This window comes from Enoplosus armatus, chromosome 9 (assembly GCF_043641665.1).
Source record: "Enoplosus armatus isolate fEnoArm2 chromosome 9, fEnoArm2.hap1, whole genome shotgun sequence".
NCBI lineage: Eukaryota > Metazoa > Chordata > Actinopteri > Centrarchiformes > Enoplosidae > Enoplosus > Enoplosus armatus.
This window is the reverse complement of record NC_092188.1, coordinates 5,499,128-5,524,495: the sequence shown is the minus strand read 5'-3', so window position 1 is coordinate 5,524,495 and position 25,368 is coordinate 5,499,128. Positions and strand designations below refer to the sequence as shown.

General features: G+C 41.3%; 1 protein-coding gene across 1 annotated transcript; it reads left to right on the top strand.

Annotated features, from left to right (window-relative positions):
- The first annotated feature begins 1,429 nt into the window (after positions 1-1,429).
- pear1 (platelet endothelial aggregation receptor 1) lies at positions 1,430-25,023 on the top strand. The gene is made up of 22 exons (XM_070912597.1): positions 1,430-1,536; positions 3,109-3,210; positions 3,308-3,408; positions 6,998-7,090; positions 11,243-11,489; positions 13,583-13,685; positions 14,100-14,236; positions 14,533-14,745; positions 15,681-15,855; positions 15,995-16,115; positions 16,246-16,409; positions 17,121-17,223; positions 17,793-17,945; positions 18,070-18,201; positions 18,323-18,454; positions 19,058-19,180; positions 19,409-19,627; positions 20,867-20,976; positions 21,270-21,396; positions 22,132-22,194; positions 23,170-23,364; positions 24,884-25,023. Exons 1-22 carry the CDS (start codon positions 1,430-1,432, stop codon positions 25,021-25,023), a joined length of 3,060 nt encoding a protein of 1,019 aa, XP_070768698.1.
- The last annotated feature ends 345 nt before the right edge of the window (positions 25,024-25,368 follow it).

The window sequence follows — 25,368 nt, the reverse complement described above, 5'->3', positions numbered from 1 at the left end:
GAGTTAGGTTGAAGTGTATCTTACTTTTGCCTAAATTTAGATGTGATGACAGCCAAGTGACAGTGATCATACAATTCTCAGAAGACACAATCTGTGAAACGTGTTGTGAAACAAAAAGAGACATTTGTTGTTACTTATTCTTCTGAGACCTGAGATGTTTTTTCACGAGTCGCTTGACAGAAGAAGATAATCTTGATCCGTGGCTGCCATGTCACTGTCCCAACATATCAGAAATCTCCCTAAGGCCGTGTGGAGATGACATGAGAAGCTGCGGTACAGTAATTCTGTCAGACGGGACTTGTTGAGAAAACAGAGGGGAAGAGGCCTGACCGATCCTGTGTCAACATGACGTTCCCGTTTTCTAGAAATGCTGTTCCCACGATGCTTTTACCAGAGGGCTCACACCACTGGTCTGCTGAACTTCTGTTCATTTCCATGGGATATTTTTAAGGGGGAAAAATGGCCTCCCTTTTGCTCCCTGAGAGCCCAACAGGGTCCCCGTGCCGACCCTGTGCCGCTCTCTTGGGCCGATGCACTGATCGGATCCAGATGCTGCTGGAGTGTGGAAGGGGACAGCAGAGGAGCGTGGAGGCTTCACAGCAGCACTGATTGATAGGGGTCAGGATGAAGTTGGGAGTCACATTTCTTGACTCTGATCCTCCTCTTTGTCGTTTTCTTTCCTTCTTATGCTCTCACTCTACCGCATCTATCCTGTCTGCTGTCAGGTTGTCTCCTGATGCCTGTGTTTTATGTACCCTGTTGAGACGGTGGGGAGCTTGGCGGGGAGCAGACAGTGTTACACTTCAAGTCTGGCTCTTTGCCTCACCTCTGCTGAGCGTTTAATGAACTCTTTTACAGTCAGAGGTTAAATCTTAACCGCAATTTATAGGTACTGAGAACCAGTTTTCAATGAATCTTTCAATCCGCCCTGCTGGGAAATGTTAATTATAGTAAATGAAAAACAAAAACAATGAATGTAAATCTCTAGTTGAGAGCTTGAATGGAACTTTTTTGTATATGTGTGTGCAACATTTTCCACTGTGCGTTTGCCTCACAGAGCACTACTGAGGTTATTCTGTGTTTCAAGGCTGCCAAGATTTGTCACGGAGTGAAAAAAACATATATATGAAGGCATATGAATCTACCTGAGGTTAACAGAATACTGTTAATAATTTCCAATATAATGAAATCCAATTAAACAACCTCAGAAATGCCCATAGAGTTAAACAAAGCATCAAAAGCTTACGTATTTGTTGCAGAACCAGGCCGCTTTGCATTGTACAAATGTTGCTTTTATTGTGTCCGCCTTCTGTATTTGTTTCCCCTGATAACAATATGAAATATGTTTTGGTTCTGTGCCGTCCTTGTTGTAATGTTTGGGTTTTTGCATCCCTCTGTAAATGTCTTGTCTTTTTTTTCCCTCAGGACCATGCCGACTCTGCAGAGCTCCGCCGTCTTGCTGCTTTTTAGCTTCCTGATTGGTCTGAGCTACTCTCTGAACCCAAGAGACCCCAATGTGTGCAGCCTGTGGGAGAGGTGAGGCCTGTTTGACTGTGACAAACAAATAAATGTCGCTGTTGTTGTATCCAATTAAACATATTTTCTCATACAGTGCTGCATACATACTGCTGAAAGTTTACTTTATGGTTTTAACAGGATTCACGAGGGTCAGCAGTTGGTCAAGACATTCATTTATCATAACAAACACACTGACATAACATCACTGTGTTTATGTGAGTGTGAACTTTCTCTGTAGTGGCAGGAAACTAACTTTCTCTATCACCTCTATGCAAAATTCAACAGCCACTTTTGCTGCTTTACCACGGAAATTGGTTTGCAGAATAGATATTGATAGTTGGTTACCTGCCTATCAGAGTAAACTATCACACCCACCAAAGTCTAAATTCAAAAGCACTCACCTAGTGGCCATTGCTATTTTACAACCCGATATATATATATATATAGCTATTGACATAAATCCATACCTGTCAAATCATTTGCAACAGCTCACAAATCCACTTTTCAAATCCAAGAAAAGTGGAAGGACATGTCTTAGCATGTCTTAGTAGCGTTGATGGGGTTTTTACTTTCATCTGAGCCAATTTTATGAATGTTTTTGAATTTGCATAATTCCTAACAAGTGGACAAAGAAAGTACAACTGATATAACTTTTGTAACTAATGTATTTTGAAATAAGACTGAGAGACTACAGCCATGCTAGCAGCTCTGTGAGACTGCATGCTAACATGCTACAATGCTAGCATGCTGATGTTTAGCAGGTAGGCCCTATAATGTTTACCATGTTCACCTTCTTAGTTTAGTGTGTTAGCATGCTAACATTTAGTAAAGTACAGCTGAGGCTGATGGGAACGTTATGAAGTAGTTGTTCACAAACCAAAGTGTTTGTCAAGTTTAAATTGTGACCTGATGATGGCGCTGTATAGAAAGTCAGAGGATCACCAGAGTTATTACAGTTCATCCTGAGGGGGACATGAATGCCTGCACCGCATGTCATGACAATCCCTCCAATAGTTGTTTAGACATTTCACTCAAAACCAGGAATGTCGACCTCACGGTGGCACTAGATGAAAGTCAGGGGATCGCCAAAGTCATCTAGGGTTGCAAATAACGATAATTGTCATGACTGACTCTTTTCTCAATCAATCGATTAATTGTTTTATGCATGAAACCTAAATATATTCAGTTTACTATCATATATGACAAAGAAGAGCATCAAATCCTCACAGTTGAGAAGCTGAAGCCACAGAAGGTTCAGTATTTTTGCTTAAAAAATGTCCAAAATGATCAACAGTAGAGTAGAGGCAATAGAGGTCGACTAATTGTTGACAGGAGCCATTAATCTGGACCATGGCTGTTCATTCAAAATATCATAGCTATCTAGGCACACCTAATAGTATTGGGATATTTCAGTGGGACCAAAGTGGTGGACCAGACTGAACAACACCGCTAGCATGGCTAAAAAAAAATCCCCCTTTTCAGGCAAATAACATGGTCCTTGTTCAAAAGTTAAACTACTCTCTTAGAGCTGGATATGTCTTTCCTCTGACTGTGAATGATTTATAGTGTGTGCGTTGTTCTGCTTTTCAGCTTCACCACTTCAGTGAAAGAGTCCTACTCGCATCCTTACGACCACGTGACAGAGGAGCCCTGCTCGGACCCTCGGACCTCCTACAGATGCACGCGCCACAGGTAGCAGCGGCGTGATGACTCATTTCCTGTTGGGCTGACTTCCTGTTCCTGTCAGTGGAGGGTCAAAGCGTCCTGTTTGACTGTGTTATTCTTTCAGGATCACCTACAAGACAGCCTACAGGCAGGCGGTGAAGACAGACTACCGGAAGAGGTACCAGTGCTGCCCAGGCTATTACGAGAGCAGAGACAAATGTGTCCGTAAGTAATTATGGAGTCCTTTTAACAATCCACTTGCCTGCATACTTTTTTATTGGTGAGACAGACAGCAGGAAATCTGAAAGTGAAAGTGTGATGTTTTAATTATTGGAATGAGCCTGTGAAATATCCACAAAGTCTTACTTTTTATTTATAGAATGTACTTTTCTCCTTGGTTGCCCAAAATCCCAGAAAAAATACAGAGGACATGAAATCAGTTACCTCAATGGTAGCTACGGCCCTGGTCCCACCCATGGGTGTAGCTATAACCACACATGGTCAATACATACCTCTAAGCCAGAATCAGTAGTACACTGAAAACTAACACTGTGTATAAACAGAATCATGAAGGGCTATCTCAAAAAATATAAGAAAAATATATAGATGAAGTCAAGAAATATGCAGATATATGCATTTTTCTGTTTGATTCCTCTTTAATCTGATTATTTCCCAGTTACAGCAGTATTCTGGTTCCATGTAAACCATGAAAACATGGCTCTTTGTTAGGAGATATAAAACAATCCATTTGCAGGTTTGATGTTGAAGCCCTGTACTGCACAGTGCAGCCATGGGTGCACATGTGAAGGAGACCCTATTGGCAGTAACCAAAATGGCTGTTTGCAATTGAAGCAACGAGAGAATATAATCATCACATTTCATTGGAATTACCACAATTATGGGTTCTGTTCCCGCTTCTCGTGCTGAAATGTACAATATATACAGGCTGTGCTAGCTGGAATTAAAAACTGTGAAGTGTTTGTTTCTCTCACTATGAAAACCCTTCGTCTTAGTAACATTAACATTTTCATTTCAGTTCAAGGATTTCACATCATTTCAGCAACTATTATTTCATCACCTAAACATCTGTTACTGATTCAGAGGTGTGGCACGGCTGCCTGTACTGCTCAGGGTCGATCAACAGAAACTGCATCATATGAAGGATATCATCAGTGGGTTTTGTGTAGTATTTTAGGTGTTTTGATGTGGATATTTATTTAGTTTTGGTTTAGTTTGGACTGATATCATTTTGGATCTTCAGATTTTTCTTGTTTAATTTTACATTGCATGTTTTGTGTCTGTCTTCTAATATCTTTGGCCCATGCTGGAAATAAAAAAAATAAATGTCCTCACTTTAACATATTATCCTTTGAATTCAGTATGTTTTGTAGATCCATAAATAAATCAAAATCAAATATGTTTGAAGCATTCCTACATATGGGTTTGATTCATGATTCAGCTACCATGATATCAGCCTAACAAACTCAGCTTTTTATGTGACTTAAGTAATCATCAACCTAATCTTAACTTTTAGCATTTTACGGTAAAGTTAATTGTCAATTTATGGTCACAGTAAATGTATGGGTGCAGTAGTTAAGATAAACGACAGATAGATTTGAAAATACCGAACTGACAGACTGTTATTGCTGACAGTCAGCGGTGACATATATAAATAAAGTGAAACCATACATGGCCTCATAGCTTTACAAACCGTCTCATACATCAGTGGATGAACTCAGACATGCATGATGGTAATAACAAGGTTTCTGTGCTTTGTGCTTGAAAAACTGACATTTTGGAGATAAATGTTTGGCGTTCGGCAGAGATAATATGCATTTTTGGTCACTTGTTATTGAGCCACCTTTCGCAGCAGTCTCATGCAACACTGCCTTTGTGTGTGTATTTATGTGTGAGTGTGTGTAGGTTTTCTTTTCTTGTCAAACACAAAAGCCTTTGATTTTACTGACTGACATCAGAAAAGCCAAACTGGAGCCCACTGATCGCTGTTTTGAGTTTTATAATTGAAATATCTCTGCTTCCAACATGTCATCTATGACTTCTCCTAAACCCACTTTCCATACAATGTTTTTTTGATTTTTTAAATACATATAATTAGATATAATTACACTTACCTCCTTCATTTGATGACATGTTAGTCCTTTCTTAGATCCCCCCACATTTCCAGCCTCCACTCCTCACACACCTTCAACTAGAGAGGAAAATAATCAGGGAAATTATTGTTTATTGTGTTTGGATGGAAAGAAAAAAACAAGTAGTTCTCAGTGGCATGTGGTTAGAAAACACTTGTCTAGTGTAACAGATGAAAAGAGATCTCTGGCAGAATTATTAATCGTCAGCCATAAATGCATGTTTGAATTAACTTAATTAATAGCAGCACACAACTCAAAGACACTCTTTCTAAGAGGAAGCTCCTTGACAGTATGAATGGCATCAAACACAAGTGCTTTCTATTGTACGGCTGAGCCCAGCTGTCGCTCTCTTTATGATGGGTGGAAACATTTAGAGGGAAAAATAGATTTTTGATAGAATACAAAACACCCTTGAAATAGTGCACTTTTGAAATAGATTTAACAGGCGCTTGGTCTTTAATAATAACTATAATAATAAAAACAATAATAATAATAATGAACATTTCTGTAGCACTCTTTCCATACAAAGTGCTTCACATTTCACACATAGTTTGTGTAAAAGGAGACTTTTAATATTTAATATGTATTATATTTTAATGGCTGGCTGATGAGTTTTCAGTTGGTGTTCTATATATCAGAAAAGGAGAAGTTTAGTCAAAGTGTTATAGTCTGTGATAATAGTTTTATATGTCCAATACCAGTGATTCCCAACCAGTGGGTACTTCTGCAGATACCAGTGTGTATGTGGAAAGATTGTGGAGAAGCTCAGCTAATCAAAAATAAATAACAAGTAGGATTTGGTAAAAAAACAAAAAAAACAAAAATAGGATTACAAATTGGTGAAATTTATTGTCACAATAACAAATAAACTACCAGCTACGCTAGGGTCAGTTGCAAAGGACCTCCTCCAACTTGAGGGAACACCTGAACACTTTGTGCTGCATTTGAGATTGTGTGGAAACTAGTTAACACATGAACAAAGACGTTAAAATACAAAGCTAAAAGCATTTGGACTAAGTGGTAGTAATACCATCAAAACACCGAAACACTGGACTTTAATATGGGAGACTGCTGTTCGCTTCCCATTTCCAACCCACAGTCAACATTTTAAGCATAACCACGTTTGTTGCCTAACCTTAACCACGTGGTTATTGTTGTAACCGTGACGACGAAGGTCCCCAGCCTTAACGAAGACATTATTTTAACCCAAATCACAATGTTTCCCTAACCTTAACAAAGTACTTATTTTAACCAAAGTTGTTTTTTTGTGCCTAAACCAAACCTTAACCATCATAAAACAGTTCGTCACCAGTGATTTGTTACAGTTTTGGAAGGAACAGACAGACGAATTCGTCCTGCTGATAGTGGCAGACGTATTTTTTCATTTAATATGGAGGGCTTGTTGAAAAAAAGACAAAAAAAATCACTATGTCTTGTGTGAAAAACAATTATTGTAACAATATCCACTTTTATATAATTATTTGTGCGTGTTGATGATCTTATTGGGCTATGACAGAAAAAGTTGGCAACCACTGTCCTATCCAATCTGATCTGCACTCTATGCTGTGCAGCAGCTTCACACGACTGCACGCCTCACTCTTATGTTCAGCTGACTATTCTCCACCAAGCTTGGTCAGTTAATAAAGTGTGATTCTCATCAACAGCCCGCTGCACCAAGGAGTGCGTCCACGGTCGATGTGTCGCTCCAGACCGTTGCCAGTGTGAGGGAGGCTGGCGAGGCGACGACTGTTCCAGCGGTATGAATCAGCCTTTTCCTCTCACTCACAGACATTTCCTCACTCTCACTCTCTCATTTGCTTTTTTCCCTCCCATCGCTTTCTCTCTTTCCCCTGTCTCTACAGGTGCGCACACACAAATAAACTTCACATACACAACAGGAAATGACAACTGGCCATTAGTCAAGTGGCTGATCTTCACATGCTCCAATCCATCACACGCAGAAAGCCTTTCCACTGGAAACAGCAAGGGAGCATTACCGCATGCACAGCAATGAGTCATTGATGTCAGCCTCAGTCCAGAAACCAGTTCACTAGACCAGAGGGACACCGAGCTGCACCTCCACCTCTCACTCACAGTTACTATTCAAAATTAATAATAGTAATAGTAACAATAATATCTTTAATTTTGAGCAATATTTGGTGCTCTAAAGTAAAAAGGATAAAACAATCATGTGTAATAAAAGTTATACTCCAACAAACATGAAACAAAATAGCAATAAGTTATACTGTAATACTGTATGATATACTGAAAGTTGCCATAGTCAATAAAACAGAGTTAAGACAGAGACATTAAACCTGCTCCTTCCACTCGTTATGACTTATTTTACAAAACTGAAGTCAGCAGAAATGGTTATATAACAGTTATTCAAGGCACCAACTCAGAGCAGTGAGTCTAACCCAGTTTGTCTTGTCTGAAATCTCCTTAAATTTGATCGTCCAAACAAACGTGGAGTGTGAAACCAGAACCACATTTTGCGGGGCTGCTGTTGCCCTCACTAAAATGAAGTTTTCCACTACCTTCAGCTGGTTTCATCGCAGTCAGCTGGGTCAATAGTACACAGCCCTCCTCCATTTTCCTCTGCAGAGAGGAGGAATTAGCTCTAACGGGTAGCGGTTGACGTCTTGACAGGGGGACGATGGGAAGGGGAAATGGAAAATGTTACCCCACTCTCTTTCTCTTGCATGGCTCAGTTTTCTCCGTCTCTCCTTACACTCCCTAACCCTTACTTAATTTTTTTCCTTTGTTTTCACTTGTTCACTCTGCTCTTTTCTCTTCTTCCACTCCTCCTCCTCCTCTCTCCGGCCTTGGCTCCACTGTATCGTCCAATAGTCTTTTTTGGCAGAATAAGCCCTGACACTTCCTGGATGCCTGTGTGTTTAGCTATCTAGCTATGGGAAAGAGGAGAGGGGCCTGAGGTTTCCATACTGAACACTCTTAGGACTGAATATGGAGAATAGAAGAGAGGAGGGACAAGTATACTCAATACTCTTCGCTCTATACATGAAAGAAGGTGACAAAAAGAGAGGAGGGATGGAAAAATGGGAATATGGTGGTAGTGACAATGATTGAGGTAAGAGAAAGGCAGGAATGTGGCTCATTGGGAGCTAAAAAATGTCATGTCAAAGTGTTTTATGCGTTAAATAAGCCTCGTTTCAGAACAGATTTTGAAAGAGGGACCCGGAGAGCTGGAGGTCGGTTAGATGTCCAAGAGATTATGTGGACTTTGGACGCAAAGCAAAACCCAAACCGCCGCTTTGACAATTCTCAGGGGAAAAGGAAGAATTTTCCCACCATATCAGTGTGCATTCCTCATACAGGACAGTCAAGAGATGCCAGTTCTAAAGCGTGTGTCAATCAGTTTTTATAAAGAACACTAAATATATAATATATACAAATAAGTCAAAGTTTTGAGAAAAGTGTTAAATATTAAGACTCAGTGGATTTTTGGCTGAAATGCTAAATCCTGATTGGAGCAAGGAAGTAGATGACATTTATTCCAACTGAGCCTGTGTTACTCTAAGCCAGCAAGAAGAGCACAGACAAAAACACAAATACAGACGTGTAACAACCTAAACTGATCTTACTTTGGCAGAAACTGTGTGTTCATGTAGGACGCTCATTGCTCATACTGAAGTGTAGCAGGAAGCTAATTGAGAAAACGGGTTTTCAGGGTCTTTAATTGATCTTTATATCCTATCTGGAATACAATCTTACATTCTGTTGGGTTTTATGCTTTTGTTTCGTTTTCTATCACTTAGGTTTTTTGTTTAGTCAATTTTTTTTATGTAAAATAAACATAAAAAGAGTTTTCAGAGAGGTCATGCTTTCTGAAATGTCATGGTTTGCACTTCCGTACCACTGTGTTTTGTTGTGTCACTGTGACAAATAATCAAACATGAATCAAACACGTCACTGAACTATCATGCACAGATGCAGAACACTTAGAGGGAAAATTGGCCATGAATGCTCCTTTGATGTCAAATGTCAAACTTCTGGCAATTTGGGTTTGATCCGTGTTTGCCATTACAATTATTAAATCAAAGTTAGACACACTTAAGCTTCGGTATGTGTTTCTAATGAAGGCGGCCAAACTCAGCAACACTGTTAGAGAAAGTCTTGTACTTGAGGATGTATGTTTACATGCAGATAAACAAACAGATGGGAAGAGTTTTGATATTTGTCAGTGGAGGGCTTGGACTCTGCCAGCTGGTTTGCTAAAAAGTCCAATCTGGTAAATTTCACCCATTCACTCGTGTACTGTCTGGATGTATCAACCCCGCAGACCCTTCAGTAAATCTCCCCTGCTGTCCTGGAGAATGTCTGTGTAAACATAATCGCTGCTCCAGCTGAGTTTCTCATTACTCAATGTGACACACTGCGGCAGAACCCCCTCTCCCATGCCCACACAGAACACAAGTGAAGTTATGATTCCTTTAAACAAAAGAGGCAAGGGTCCTGCTCCAAGTTAGTGCAATAAACACTGCAGTCCATGGCAGCGCGCTTTGCTCCAGGCCAAATTTGGCTCTACTCTACCCTCTGTGTAATTAATGTCAAAGCAGTCCTTGTACTTTTCAAAGCTGTGGCAGGGCCTAATGTGCAGCAGAGGCAAAGGTAGAAACTGGGAACATGGACACTTAAGACATGTAGCTCAGGCCAGTTGATTCTGTGCATGAATATCTGCTGTTCTCATAAAGGAAGATTCAGAGGGGTCAGCATGAAATCGTTGGAATCGTTTTGAGCTTGAGGAGATAACTGAAGCCCATGCATGTGTTACGTCGGTGCTATTGGATATCACAGTTTCTCGATGTTGTCCAGCGTCCAAGACAGTTCAAGTTATTGATGAGAAATTTGAAGAATGCATCCTTGACCAATTTGGGCTCTCATAACACGACCCAGTGGACTGAGATCTCTTCATCGTGAATTGAAATCCAAACCTTGTGTGAATCTCCACTGCACGCTAACCCCCCCGGAGCCGACCCTCAGGCTTCTGTAAAATTAACCATTTAAAACTCCTCCGTCCTGTGAGCTCCATGCAAATCTCCCTGCCCATTTGACATTATTTGTTGGTAATATAACACTCCTGGGCTAAAGGGGAGGATTTGGATGTGGAGGCATGGGGGGGGGATACACAGTAATGTGTGGAAGAGTCAGTACTTCCCCCATGCACTCTTCCTCTCTTGTTTCTGTCCTGTTATTCTTCCCTGTGCTGCTGAACGCATTGAATTTAACCAGATTTGTTGCTGTTTATTTGTTTTTGGTGACATCATATACTAGTGTAAGTGTACACCACAGTGTCTGGGAATTATATTTAATTAAAGAAAAACTAAACTGTCACAAAATGATCATACATACACTGTCTGCAAGTTACTAAAATCATGTGTAATCTTATTTTGCTTCAGTGTTTTTATTTCCAGCATTGCAGAGTAGTTTTGACCCAATGTTTAGAGAGGCAGGCGTTTTACTGGAAGCTGACTGGTTTGAGTCGTTGGAAAATGTGGGCAATGAAAGTGAGAACCTCCCTGGTGTGAATGTGTGTAGCTGTTTAACTGCAGGAGTAGTGGCGTCACTGAAAAAAAAAAAATCTGAACAAATAAGTTTTAAAAATTCAGGTGGAATTTCATTGGATCCATTTTTCCGCAGGTAGGTAGGTAGTCACTGAGATTAAACTGAATCCAGTAAAGCAAAGCAAATTTGGAGATTGAGATTAAACAAACACACAAAGCAAATCACATAAATCAAAAGTCTAAAGTCCCAATTCATGTTCTTGAAAGACAATTTATCACAAATAAACCAGAAGAATTAGAGGATATGTGTCAACGTCTTAGCTAAACATAGTCTGGATCAGTATTCTTCATAATCAATAAACAGTTTGTCCTGTTACCTTTCAGCCTGTGATGACAAACACTGGGGGCCAACCTGCAGTCAGCAGTGCAAGTGTGAGAACGGAGCCCTCTGCGATCCTGTCAAGGGGGGGTGTCAGTGTCCTCCGGGGTTCATAGGACGCTACTGCGAGGAGTCCTGTCCACCAGGAACCTTCGGGAAGGGCTGCCCGCAGAGGTGCAAGTGTGGGACGGGAGGATCCTGCGATAAAGCAACCGGAGAGTGCTTATGTCGGGACGGATTCACTGGGACTTTGTAAGTGCACAAAGATTCTGTATTGTTTTTGTAAATATAGAAAGACACTGATAAACATTAATAACGATAAATATAGCATTTTGGAACGGCTCCCCTTTTCACAGTTTTAATATTTCTGAAATTGAAATTACATACAGATTATTTTCAATTAAAGTCAGAGTACTTTCTTCATCCCTCAAAGAGCCTATTTGAGATAAGCGGGTTTACAAACACACAATCTTATCTGAGAGTCATGCTACGCTAGCAGCTCTGTGAGGCTTTTCTTACACAGTGGTGCTTTTAGCTAAATGCTAACATCAGCATGCTAACATTCTCACAATGACAATGTAACATGCTGATGTATAGCAAGTATAATGTTTACCATGTTCACCTGTAGTTTAGCGTGTTAGCATGCTAACATCTGCTAATTAGCACTAAACACAAAGTAAGGCTGAGGCTGATGGGAATGCCATTAGTTTTCCAGGTATTTGGTCAAGTATCCGAGAAATTAAAATTTTGACCTGATGATGGCGCTAGATGAAAAGCCAAGCAGTCACCAAGGTTATTACAATTCATCCCTGGGAGGAACATGAATGTTTGTACTAAATGTCATGGCAACAGTTATTTAGATATTTTACAAAAAAACAAAAATGTTAACATCTTGCTGGTGCAAGTGGAAAAGACGGGGCCATCAGAGTCAGTAGGATTCATCCTCTGGAGACCATGAACGTCTGTACAAAAGTTCATGGCCATCCATCTTGTAGTTTTTCAGATATTTAAGTCTGAACCAAACCAACAGACCGACATTGCCATCCCTACAGTCACGTACAGTATGTACAGTTAATTATTTAATTCAGGAGACACTTGATACCTCACTTCATAACACATCGCTTCATTACGCTTTACTTCATTATCTTAATTTGTCTCAGGAGGTCTTTCAGACACAGATCTGTCAGTTCGTTATTTGTTTCCACAACTTAATTTTAAGATGGAAAAAAGACCCTGCTGTACTATATTATAATCCGTGAGTCATCTGTTACACCCTGTTTTTCAGATGCCCCTGAGGATGAGTAAGCAATGAAAATTCCTCCCCACTACATATTAGTGGAAACTCTCATACTGCCAATGTGAAAGCACAACACACCGCTCTGAGCTAAATAAAAAGGGGGCTTGGCAATACTGATTATGGGCTAAAGCTCCTTGATGAATTGTGTATATTTGATGTCTGCCCATGTTATTTCACCTCGAGGGTGTATTAGAAAATGTAATATCCCAACATTGGACAACAGGTAGTTTCAGCCAAGTAATCTGATTGGTCGCAGACACGTTCCAACCGTGCTGATGACTCCCACAAAGCTGTTGTTATGCCAAGTTTTATAGTAATCTGGGAGCTACTGTTGGGTTTTCTTCTTGCTCTCTTCTTTTTTCTACTAGTTTTCTTCAGAGTAGTTTTAGAGAATATAATATGGCGAGTGTGTCTGTATATAACTGCTCCAGAGTTACAAGATTTACACAGTTTTAAGCTATGAAAGTAGTGACATCAGTATGTCAATATTTGTGTTCAGGGGTGGAAGAAGTACTCAGATCTTTAACTTAATATACCATAATGTAGATATACTGTGTTACAAGTAAAAGTCCTGCATTCATAATGTATTAGCATCGAAATATACTTAAAGTACCAAAGTACTCATTATGCAAAATGGCCCATTTTAAAATAATGTATCATATATTATTGCATTATAATTATTGATGTATTAATGTGTTAATCACTTGCAGCTGGTAAAATTATAATTACGTATACTGCTGCATCATTTAATCTGTAATAATATATCATAATTTATTGATTGATTAAAGTAACTAGTCAGTAAAGTTACGTAATCAAATAAATATAGTGGAGTAAAAAGTACAATATTTACCTCTGAATTGTAGTGGAGTAAAAATATAAAGTAGAAGAAAAAGGAAATACTCAAGTTAAGTAGAAGTACTTAAGTGCAGTACTTTGTTGCTTTACACCACTGTTTGTGCTGATGCTTGAATAATCAATTTCATCCCAGGACCCATAGAGTGTCTTTTTAAGCTGTTATTAAGCAACGACTCTGTCCTTTCCCCCCCAGCTGTGAGAAGGCGTGTCCCCGGAAGTGCCAGGCACGATGCCCCTGCCAGAATGGTGGTATCTGTAGGGGCAAAGGGATCTGCGCTTGTCCCCATGGATGGACGGTATGTTTTCAAGTTTGCACTGACACTAACCTTTATGTTATCCGTGGTGGTTGCCAGATTTGAAATGATCTCTTGTGTTGTGTTCCCGCTGGCTCCAAACTTTGGACAAGCAGTCTCTATTTCTTAACACTGACTTATTTCTAAAGACATTTTCAAGACAACATGTCATCTCTGGAGACATGCAGATGCAAGCTTTTCCACTTATGGGAAAAATCCATCATGGAGGTTTCTTTGTTTCTGGAATGTGAGGGGACATGATTGTGATCCCATCCGAGAGCAAATTGACCGATTCTTTTCTGAATAACTGCATAAATTGTTAAGTCGTAATGTTAGTGTCTCATTCCAGTTTTTGCAATGATGCATCTGCGTTTACTTTCTGCCTCATGAACATTTTTTTCCCTGGTTACACTGCAGGGTGCAGTTTGCACGGAGCGATGTCCAGAGGGAAGGTTCGGACCAAACTGTGCTGAGGAGTGTGTCTGCCACAACAGGGGCAAATGTGACCCTGAAACTGGACAGTGCCAGTGTGCGAAAGGTTTCACTGGCAACAGGTGTGTATGTGCAAGTGTTTGTGGCCGCATTTCACTATCATTGTGCACAGGGCCGTCATATAGCTCGATTCATGCCAAAGGACAGTGACTGCTCGGTCTGGAGAAACCTTGTTTATGTATTTTGTCCTCCTCGTTTGGTATTAAAGAATCACAGACTAGCTGGGTTGGTGAACATCATGACTAACCACAATACAAAATGGAAGTTTAGATTCGTGGTTCATGTGCAAATCAACAACAGACTTATGCATTACTTTCCTTTTGTCCAACTATGCAACCGTCTGTGTTCCGGCCCGCAGGTGTAATGAGGAGTGTGCTGCAGGCTCTTATGGTCAGGACTGTAAAGGTGTGTGTGACTGTGCTAACGGAGCGCGCTGCTACAACATCGATGGAGGCTGCCTATGCGAGCCGGGCTTCAGTGGTCCACACTGCAGGGACAGGATGTGTGCACCCGGGAAATACGGCATGCACTGTGAACGCAGCTGTCTCTGCCAGGACAAACACACTCTCAGGTGAGTGGGTGTTCTCAGAAGAAGAAGAAGAAGAAGAAGAAGAAGGGGTGTAAGCTATGCAAACATTTGTGTGGAGGCAGAAATAATCCAATTGTGGTTGAGCTAAACCTCAGTGAGAGCAGAGCCAATTTGGGGCATGTTAGCTGCTACTGGTAGCTCCATCTAGACCTTAGCTCATCCACTCCTGAGAAGCCAGTCCTGGATGGTTTACACGGTGTAGGGTTTCAGATTGGTGCTACTTTTTATTGAAGGTGTTTTACAAATTCAGTTACTCATCAAGACTTTTCTCTTGTAAATGTGAAGCACACTGTGTGAAGATGCTTCCAATAAAGCTTAAATCTTACCTTCGTAAGTGTGTTCTCAAGTCCTCAACACCTCATGCTGGTGGGGCTGATGAACTATAGTTGCTGCCACCTGTGTCTGGAAAAAGGACTGCTGAAGGCCGCAGTCTTGGGTGGTTTTCCCCCTTCTGGACAGGGCTAATGTTTGCTAAATGTGGTCAAACTTAGCGCTGACTTCTAAGATTATTTTCATTCCTTCGTCATACAGAAGACCAGCAGGCTAGCTAACTAGATTGGCTAATAGGTAGTTAAAGTGGGGACATTCACACCTTTATCATTCTCCAATCAACCAGAATAATTGAAAACACCTGTGTGGGTGTGCAAATTGTCCTCACATTCATTGGCTCCACCAGAAGGGATGTCTTTTCCAACCAGTGAGATTATTTCTGATTTCAGAAGAGCTCTGCCGGTCAAAAATTACTATAAAAATATGTGGTAGAAGTGAAAACACATATCCTAATAATAATGATAATAATGAGGGAACACCCAACGTATTAGAAGTGTTCAGTACATGTATGAACAAATCTTTATCAACCGAATTCTATGAATTTTTGTGGCAATTTCATCATATTTCCCTCTATTTTCATTGTCCAGCTGCCACCCAATGAAAGGAGAATGCACATGCCAGCCAGGGTGGGCAGGACTGTTCTGTAACGAGACCTGCGCTCACGGTTTCTTCGGTCACGGTTGCCTGGAGCCGTGCCTGTGTGTGAATGGAGGGGTGTGTGATAGTGCCACCGGCCGTTGCCAGTGTGCCCCCGGGTTCACGGTGAGTGGTGGAGTTTAGCATGATTTATCTAGGAATCAGTGGATGAATTCCTAAATCAAGTTTATCAATCAATTTGATTTTCTTTTCTGTGCTGGTATGCAGGAGCTCTCAGATCTAATGACCTGTTTTATTATTGCAGGGTGTTCACTGTGAGAGTCCATGTAAAAGTGGCACCTACGGCAAGAACTGCTCCCTGGAGTGCTCCTGTAAAAACTTTGTCGACTGCTCGCCAATTGACGGGACTTGCTTCTGCAAAGAGGGTAAAAGATTCACACAGAGACAGCGCTTGACCTGTTGACAGACTGGCGAATGCATGACTGGAGCAAAATTGGTGCAATAATTTTCTATCAACCATGTTCTCATGTTACCATGTCCTACCTGTGACTGCAGGCTGGCGAGCGCCGGACTGTTCCACCCCCTGCTCTGAGGGAACCTGGGGCCCAGGATGCAACGCCACCTGCCACTGCGCCAACAGGGCAAAATGTAATCCTGCAGATGGATCCTGCACCTGCACAGCCGGCTGGCAGGGGGCGCGCTGTGACCAACCGTGCCCGGTAAATGCCTGGATATGAGGCTGTAAAGCTTGATTTATTCGTTAATGAAGTGGTAAAGAGGTGGGCACACTGATATTGAAACATCAGATAATGTCAAACCAGTCGCAAACCTTGAACCTTGAATACAAATACAAAACAATATATATGTCTAGAGACCTACTAATTGTACTATACGTATCACTCTGCAAAGGGAGTAGATTGCAAACAACCACAAATAACAAATACAGACAATAATCAATATATTTAACTTCTTCTCCGTTTGTCTCCCAAAGCAACAATAAATATCCTGGACTCAAGTCACAGCAGTACATGAAAACACATGCCACTTAAAATAAAACTAACTGTAGAAGATAAGAAAAATGAACTTTACGTTTATTCTATGTCAAACTGAGTAGACAAATGATCTGCTATCTTTGATAAGGCTGATATACAAATCATTAGGATGATAATTATACAGTTAACATGTCAGTTCTGATTGGACAGTCTGTAGAAATGCGGTCCAGCTTTTCATCCCTTACTTCACCCTCTGTATGCTTTAATCTGTGTTTTGGACGTGAGCCCCTCTTGTCTTTGCCATGCCAACCCACCAGGCTGTCTCTACGACAACACATTGCCACTGTAGTATTTTGTCTGACTCTGACTGAGCTGGCCGAACGTTGAAGAGATTCCCCTGACAATTCTTTGCCCGTTGGCATTTGTTCACATGTGCAGATGGGCACGTTTGGGCCAGGCTGCCTGAAGAGGTGTGATTGTGTTCATGCCAACGGCTGCCAAGCTACCACAGGGGAGTGCCACTGTCTGCCAGGCTGGTGGGGTAAGTGATGACGTCCTCCTGGTGTCGCTGCCAGCTTGGCTTTGGCACCACAGATAAGTCTGGTCCAACAGGACTAAGTGAGCCACAGGTTTTAAACCACTCTGTCTGTCTTTGATTCTGACTGTTCTGTTCTCTGACTTAAAGGAAACACCAGTGACTTTGCATATTTTTGCCCATTAACTTCAAATCACATATACTTCACTTTACTGGCAACCATTTTTTATACTATACCACAGGTGTTACGGTCTGATTTTCTACTTCCCCTGCAGCTATTAGTTTTAATTTTTAAAACTTATACGTATAGGGACAGTATTTTTATGTTTTGGTTTTTTTTTTTTGAATGAAACATGCAAAACCTCTTCTTCTTCTTCTTCTTCTTCTTCTTCTTCTTCTTCTTCTTCTTCTTTCAGAACACTTACAGATTATTGAATCAATACTTTAAACGCTTAAAGGAACCGCTCTTCACATTGACTACTTTTACTTACATAAAGGATATGAATACTTCTTATAACACACTGAGAGCAGGCCTGCACTGCTTCTTTCATCCACTCTCCCTTTTTTCCCTCAAGGTTCTCGCTGTAACCAGCCATGTTCAGAGGGCCTGTGGGGGCGCCACTGTAACCAGACCTGTTTCAAGCATTGCCCCAACAGTGACACGTGCTTGAGGGAGACTGGAGCATGTGTTTGTCGCCCAGGCTACTGGGGAGTCACCTGTCAGAACAGTAAGTGTTGTTGTCAGCCAGCTGACAGAGAGCAAAAAAAATATGATCCCATCAAAAGCAGAAGTGTACTGGATTCGCAGTCTGACATCTGGCTCGGCTCACTCTTTATCTCTTTGTCTCCCAGAATGCAGAGCTGGTATGTATGGTGACCAGTGCAGTATGTCGTGCCCATCCTGTGGCCAGTCCTACCGCTGCCACCATGTGACAGGAGAGTGTGATTGCCTACCTGGACACACTGGAGCCAACTGCGATCAAGGTTGGCATTAACATCAATAATCATACACCCATAGGCACATGGCATAGATGTTACATAACTCCTCTACATACAATGTCAGTGTAAGCTAGTGAAGGTCCTTTTACATTTGTGTGTTTTACAGTTTGTCCAGCTGGCTACTACGGCAAACAGTGTTCTGAAGTGTGTGTTAACTGTGCCAACAACTCTACATGCGACCACCGGGACGGTCACTGTGAATGTTTGCCTGGCTGGACTGCTACCGACTGCTCCATACGTGAGTGCAACTTCATAGAGCAGCTAGAAAAGTGCTTCTTCTGCAGGAAATGTCCCAGTGACTAACATGAAATGTGACTGCTGAGAGAGGAATACGGCTGCATCAGTCACAACATAACATCCAAGAGGGTCCTCTCATGTTATTAACTTACTGGTGCAAAAGCAACTTGTTATTACCCAGATATTGACAGTCTGACAAGGCTGCAACTAACGATTATTCGATCCATCAAACTGCTGATTATTTTCTCAATTTATCATTTTATCTGTTCTTCGTCAGTTGACAAAGAAAAGCATCAAATCCTCACATTGGAGAAGGTGAAATTAGAGCGTAGTATTTTTGCTTGAGAAGTGATTGAAGCAATGTTTGTCAACTAATTGTATAATGCAGCTCTACGGTCTAATATTTCTCCAGAACTTGAACCAAAATTCATGTAGACAGATGAAACAAGTTGTGATTGTATTACGTTGCACCCACTTCCACTATTTATCCCAAACCTGGTGAAATATGACCACACAAGTGGAGCTTCATTATGTTTGCACCATAGTTAGATACTTGTTACATGTGTCTAATGCACGGATGTGATACGTACCTTGTGTTTTCCAGCCTGCAGTCCAGGACGCTTTGGCCCGTTCTGTACTCAGACCTGCTCCTGTCCGACCAACCTCATCTGTGACCGATTTACTGGAGACTGTGTGTGTGAAAGTGGAGGAGATGACTGTAAACAAGGTATAGACACAAACAGGTTGTTCCCATTAATATGGGAGCACTGACTTTCACTGGCCGCGCACAGCAATCTGCCTCTCTTCTTTTGAAGTCGGCCTTTTTCTTGAAAAGTGAAGAAAACTTAATTTCACTGCCTTGATATTCCGCTTGTAGAACGTGTGACTTCTATGGCTGTCCTTGTTCCACCTCAGAGGTGGAAACTGATTTCTCTTTCCACCTCCTGTTTGACAGACTCGTCTGAGCGTTCAGGGAGCGTTATGGTTCCTCTTCCTCCTGGTGAGAGGGAGTCGTGGGGAGCCATCGGCGGCATCGTGGTGCTCGTCATCCTGGTGGTCTTGCTGCTGGCTCTGCTGCTGCTCTACCGCCGCAGGCAGAAGGACAAGCAGAACAACACGCCGACCGTCTCCTTCTCCACCAGCCGCACGGTGAACTCTGAATACGCTGTTCCAGGTACAGTACACAGGATATTTCCATCAGGGCATACAGTGTTAAGTACGTATTATGTTAGAAAAAATACAACGTCATGCTGTATGTATATATCTGCTCTGTAAATCCCACCAAAAGGTTTTTTATTGTTTACCTTTCCATCAGACAAACGGTTGCACTGACTAACAGCCAGACAGCAGCCTGCTACACAACACAAGAGCCACGTTAGGTCTCCTTCTTATCTAACCACAAACATGAACACACGTCAGCGAGCAATCAAACAAACATTCATCGGGGAAAAGTGCACTGCTAACATCAACAGTTTGCTGGCTAGATAGCGTGTTAGCTGCTCAGCTGCAGCACATTAAACAGCATTATAAACCTGCAAATGTCACTTCAGTCAGTTTCGATGGTGGTGTGTTTCTTACTCTTCAATACCACTGCTAGAAACACACTCTCTTGACTTGTTAACTACAGCTGAGTTTGTTTACTTTGTCTCTGGTTCCCCTGCCAGAGCTCAGCCTGCCACACGCCCGTCCAGCAGTGAAGAGGAAAATGAGCATTTGTGATATTTCTCCAAAAACCTTTTTACTTACTTTTAATTATGTGAAACTACATGTTGACATTATTTTTGACTGCCAAAATGACTCAAAGACTAGAGAAAAAGTCATTAGGATTTAGACTAGGCTTGTCTGCACAGCCTGTATCTGTAACGATGAACTCACTGGTTGATATAGGAGAGTTCAGGAGACTAAAGGTACAATGCTGGCATTTAATAACTGGAAATAATATCATTATATATTAATGACAAATTAGATGTAACAACAAGTTAAACCATGGCAAATCGTGTGGTGTCTTTAGTGCCTGTGTGTCTCAAATTGTGGATCACAATTTCTATGAATCTCATTGCTTCACAAAAGCATGGTGCTATTTCAGAGTTATTGACTTATTTTGTGATGCAAGTTGCACTGTTAAATGGTAATATGCCGATTGATATACATGTAAAAGAGTGAAATCATTTGCCAAATGCCAAGCAGTGAATGTTAGGTAACAATTAATTTTCTTCAGGGGATATTTAGCATTTACAAAAGAAATTATCATTATATTTTGATGTTTTTATAGTTGTTCTTGGTCATAATGTGGTTTTGGTTGTATCTCACTGTTGGGTTTTTGTAATTAACGTTCCACAGAGATGCATTTTATTGACCTTGAGGTAATTTAACTGCAGCAGACGTGATTCCATGTGTTTGTTTTGGCCTGCAGATGTTCCTCACAGTTACCACCACTACTACTCCAACCCCAGCTACCACACACTGAGCCAGAACAGGCCTCCACTGCCGCACCTCCCCAACAACCATGACCGCACCATCAAGGTGAATGTCAACTCTGTCACGTCATCTCAGTGATCTGATACTTTGAGCAGTTTTCAGGCCTCATAGCAACTGTAGTATAGTACTGGGACAGATATATAATTCATCCGGTCAACAACAGCTGGCTGTTTTTTTCAGAGCCATGAAATCATAAACCATAAAATGTTGCCCCAGTGAGTCACAGCTCATTAGTGCTGCATTTAATTGCCGTTACTCCATGTCAAAAGCATGTTTGAATTTAATTTTCTTTGCATTGATGATTTCTGACTTGCTTTGTTATTCTGTCTGTCATACAGAACACCAACAACCAGCTGTTCTGCAGTGTGAAGAACATGGAGAGGGAGCGGCGGGGCCTGTTTGGGGTTGAGAGCAACGCCACTCTACCTGCAGACTGGAAACACCACGAGCCCCGCAAAGACTCAGGTCCGTCTGGGTGACTCTCCACTGTGTGATTCACATTCAGGATAATTTATCCATTCAGAGGAGACACTGATGCAGAGAGACCTGCCGCAGTAGATTAAAATGAAATGAGTGGATTAACATTTACAAGCCAATAAAAGCAAGGAGTTGGTTTCCTGACCTCCTGACCACAGCTGCATAAAAAATAATCTGTTAAACCTGCAACTTACTGCTAATGTAACCTCCTGCTAACACACCTAAAAGGATTTCCTCATTCTGAGTGCCAGAGGAAAGAAGAGTTTTATCACCTGCACAGAACAACAGTGTTTAACAATAAAATAATCATTCTTAAAGGCATTGAAAACCAGGCAGAAAATATCAGCTTTCAGTGGCTCCAGTGAAAAAATACCTGCATGGATAAACGCCTTCAAAACCACATGTAACAAAACTACAGAAAGACTGTAAATGTTGAGAGAGCAACAGCTGAGGAGAAAACTTAGAAAGTTCTTTTTTATATAGTCAACACCAAAATTTATCGACCATCACATTTCTTTTGGACAGGTTATTGTTCTAGTCAGCAATGCACATTTAATATAAGAGTATAAAAACAATAAGTACTTCATAAAAAGCTATAGTTGCATTGCCAGCTTTTACTCACCTGGTATTGATTTTGCAGGTTTCCGAAGCGGCATATCTGCTTTTGATTAGTTTGCCATAAATGAAAATGAAGACGCCAGATTTGTCTTTTATTGTTTACAGGAGCTTTTGGAATCGACCGGAGCTACAGCTACAGTGCCAGCCTCGGAAAATATTACAACAAAGGTAGTTTATCACCCTATTTTCACCCTTTTCCTCTCCTATGGCCGACTGTAGAGAAGTAGGGACATTAAAACAACATCAGCGAGGGGCTGCTACATAAAGCTTTGTAAATTGTCAAAAAGTAAGATTTTGAGCTTTTTAAAATGTATTTATTTTGACATACACCCATAAAGGAAACTATAACCCATCATTATATCTCTTTGGATGGCAATGATGGTCTGCCAGTAAGTCGGTCGGCCGGTCCACCACTTTGGTCCAGACTGAAATATTTCAACAACTATTGGATGGATTGCCATTAACTTTGGTGCACACATTAAACATTGCAATGAGTTATAGTAATTTGGTCATCTCTGTACTTTTCATCTAGCTATCTAACTATCATCAGCTCAAAATGTGTCCAATACTTGATGGTTTCAAACTAAATACCTGCAAAACAAAGTACATTCCCATCAGCCTCAGCTGTACTTGGTGTTTGGTGCTAATTAGCTAATGTTAGCATGACAACATGCTAAACTAAGATCATGAATGTGGTAAACATTACACCTGCTTAACATCAGCATGCTAACATGCTAATGTTAGCATTTAGCTCAAAGCACTGCTGTGCCTCACAGTCGCTTTTCTCATTTTTAATCTTGTGTTTCACCATAATTGACAGTTGACGAGCATCACTTTTGTAAAAAAAAAAGAAAAAAAAGTGACCTTTGAAACCAGCCAAAGTAACATTTGGGTTTCATAAAAATGAATATTTGACTGGAATTTGACTTTCTTTAAATCATCTCAACCCATAAAACGAAAATGTCTTAAACTTTCCTCAGTCAGGAACTCATAACTCATAAAAAACATGTGCAGGAAAATGCTTTAAAGTTATACTTTAACCTTTGATTCTGCTGTTGTGCTGCGTTCTGACTCTCCATCCATACTTCAAATGTTCATGTGCTTAAACTTCTCTCTCTCTCTTTGCTTCCTGTGTGGTGACAGAGCTGAAGGACACGGTGGCGGTGAGCAGCAGCTCTCTGAACAGCGAGAATCCTTACGCCACCATCAAAGACCTGCCCGGCCTGCCCTTCTGCCCCCCAGAGAGCAGCTACATGGAGATGAAGTCAGCCGTGCCCAGAGAGCGAGCGTACACTGAGATCAGCCCGCCACCGTTCAACACGGCCACCTTACGCAGAGGTGAGCAATACTTAAGACCTCCTACAGTGATGTAAAAAGTTGTTATAATGTGGGGACGAAGGCTGCAGCACATTAGAAAGTTTTTACTGTTGCCTGTAAATAAAAATCTACCTCTACATCATCAGTGTTACAAGAAAAAGGTTGTTAGGAAGAGTCAGGGTCACATTTCATATTCCTGTGAGTCAATCACATGTAAGGAGGTATGAGGACTAAGACTTTTACCTCAATAAAGACTCAAGAAAGAATAATATTCAAGCACGATGAGGAAGAATTTAAAGAGATGACGAGAGGTGAAACAAGACAAAAGTTAACATGCCCTCAGTAATAACGTGTTGTTGAGTTTCATAATTGTAGCACCCTCGTAGGGCTACAACTTAACAATTATTTTCGTTATGCCCATCAGAATTTCCAAAAGGCCGGGGGGCTGTCATTAAATTTCTTGTTTTGTCCAACCAGCAGTCCAAAACCCAAAGTTATTTAATTTACTATCACATAAGAAAGAAAAGCAGCAAATCCTGTCAATTCAGAGGCAGGTATAAGGGAACGTTTTGAATTTTGACTTGAAAAATGACTGTTTATCAAATAGTTGCTGAATATCTTTCTGTCGATGGACTAATCAATAAATAGACTGAACAACTCTGAACCCTGTCAGGTCAGTTGGTGCAATTCCTTTGAACAGCAGAACATGAAAAAATGCCTCATCCTTCCACCGTTAATCACAATCAGACTACACATTTGTCGACGCATCTGAGAAAGAATGTTCTCGTCACCATGAAAAACTCGTTAAGTTTCTTTTAGAGTCCCGATCAGTCAAACAGCGGGATTTGAGCTCTGACAGATGGGAAGGATGGGCTTCCTCGTGAAAACGCCTGATAGATGAACGACTGTTTACATGGAAATGAAGAAAAGACCGTGAGGGGAAGAGGAATAGCAGGAGAGAGGATGGCTGTTCTTTTATTAGTCCTGCGTGTTATTGTATTTATTGAATGTAGACACCAGTAATACATCAACACGAGGTCAGACTAATAAACGATGATGGGAGATGTGTGTCATCGTAGTTTTAGGATAATCAAATTTATTTGTTGTGTGAGAAGGAGGATATTTGCTTTTAAATGCAGAACAAATGATATGAAAATATGTATGTCTACATTTATTTTTCTGAGGCGTCACTTTGTACTCCTTCTACTATAAATCTGTATATTAAAACATGTGAAATCCTTTCATACTAGTACCACCCTGCAACATCAAACTAACCAGTGCAAAGAAGTCTCAGTACCATTACTACACAACACACAGATGTAATCCGCCAAAAAGAAAAAGAATCAAAGATGAACCAGTTGTTGAAACATAAAATTTCATAATTTCAAAGTCATCATTTTGCCCAGTCTAAAACCAAAACACCCAAAAGATGATCAGGAGACCTTTTTTCAATAAATGTGGTGGAATAAGAGGTGGGTTATTGCCTTTAGACGTATAAAAACTGCACCTCTCAGTGTCTGATTATCATCTTTTGTCCCAGAGCGTCAGAGTTCCCTCGGTCACGCTCCACACGAGGACCCCCAAAGCCACTACGACCTCCCCGTGAACAGCCACATCCCGGGACACTACGACCTGCCGCCGGTCCGCAGACCCCCCTCCCCCAGGAGAACACCTCAGTGACAGTCACAACAGCAGAGCAAGTTTCCCTCCTCCTCACTTTGGGGATGATTTCAAGCCTGGGCTCGCAAAGACAGAGTCAAACTTTACGCTCCCACAGAGCAGCAGCGAGGCACCTGTCCCACCGAGGAGCTATTGTTTACTGTGGATGACCCCCTTTCAACTCAACACTGCCCCTCTGTGGGCTAAAGTGGTACTTGCTTCACCGTGACAGACTTGTCATCCAGACTGGGGAGCCAGCAGGCTGCGGTGAGGAAGGCTGGACTGTGGCGACGCCAGCGGGGCTTCAGCTGCATTCACGTCCCATGGGAAAAACACCCCAGAAGACTTCACGGTTAAAACCAGCAA

What these genes read in the sequence shown, in the direction of transcription:
- pear1 (XM_070912597.1), top strand. Translation starts at nt 1,430, where the DNA reads ATGCCGACTCTGCAGAGCTCCGCCGTCTTGCTGCTTTTTAGCTTCCTG. An exon ending in AAAGGTTTCACTGGCAACAG is followed by an intron (nt 14,237 to 14,532) that starts GTGTGTATGTGC and finishes TCCGGCCCGCAG; the next exon opens with GTGTAATGAGGAGTGTGCTG. An exon ending in GGGAGTCACCTGTCAGAACA is followed by an intron (nt 17,946 to 18,069) that starts GTAAGTGTTGTT and finishes TTTGTCTCCCAG; the next exon opens with AATGCAGAGCTGGTATGTAT.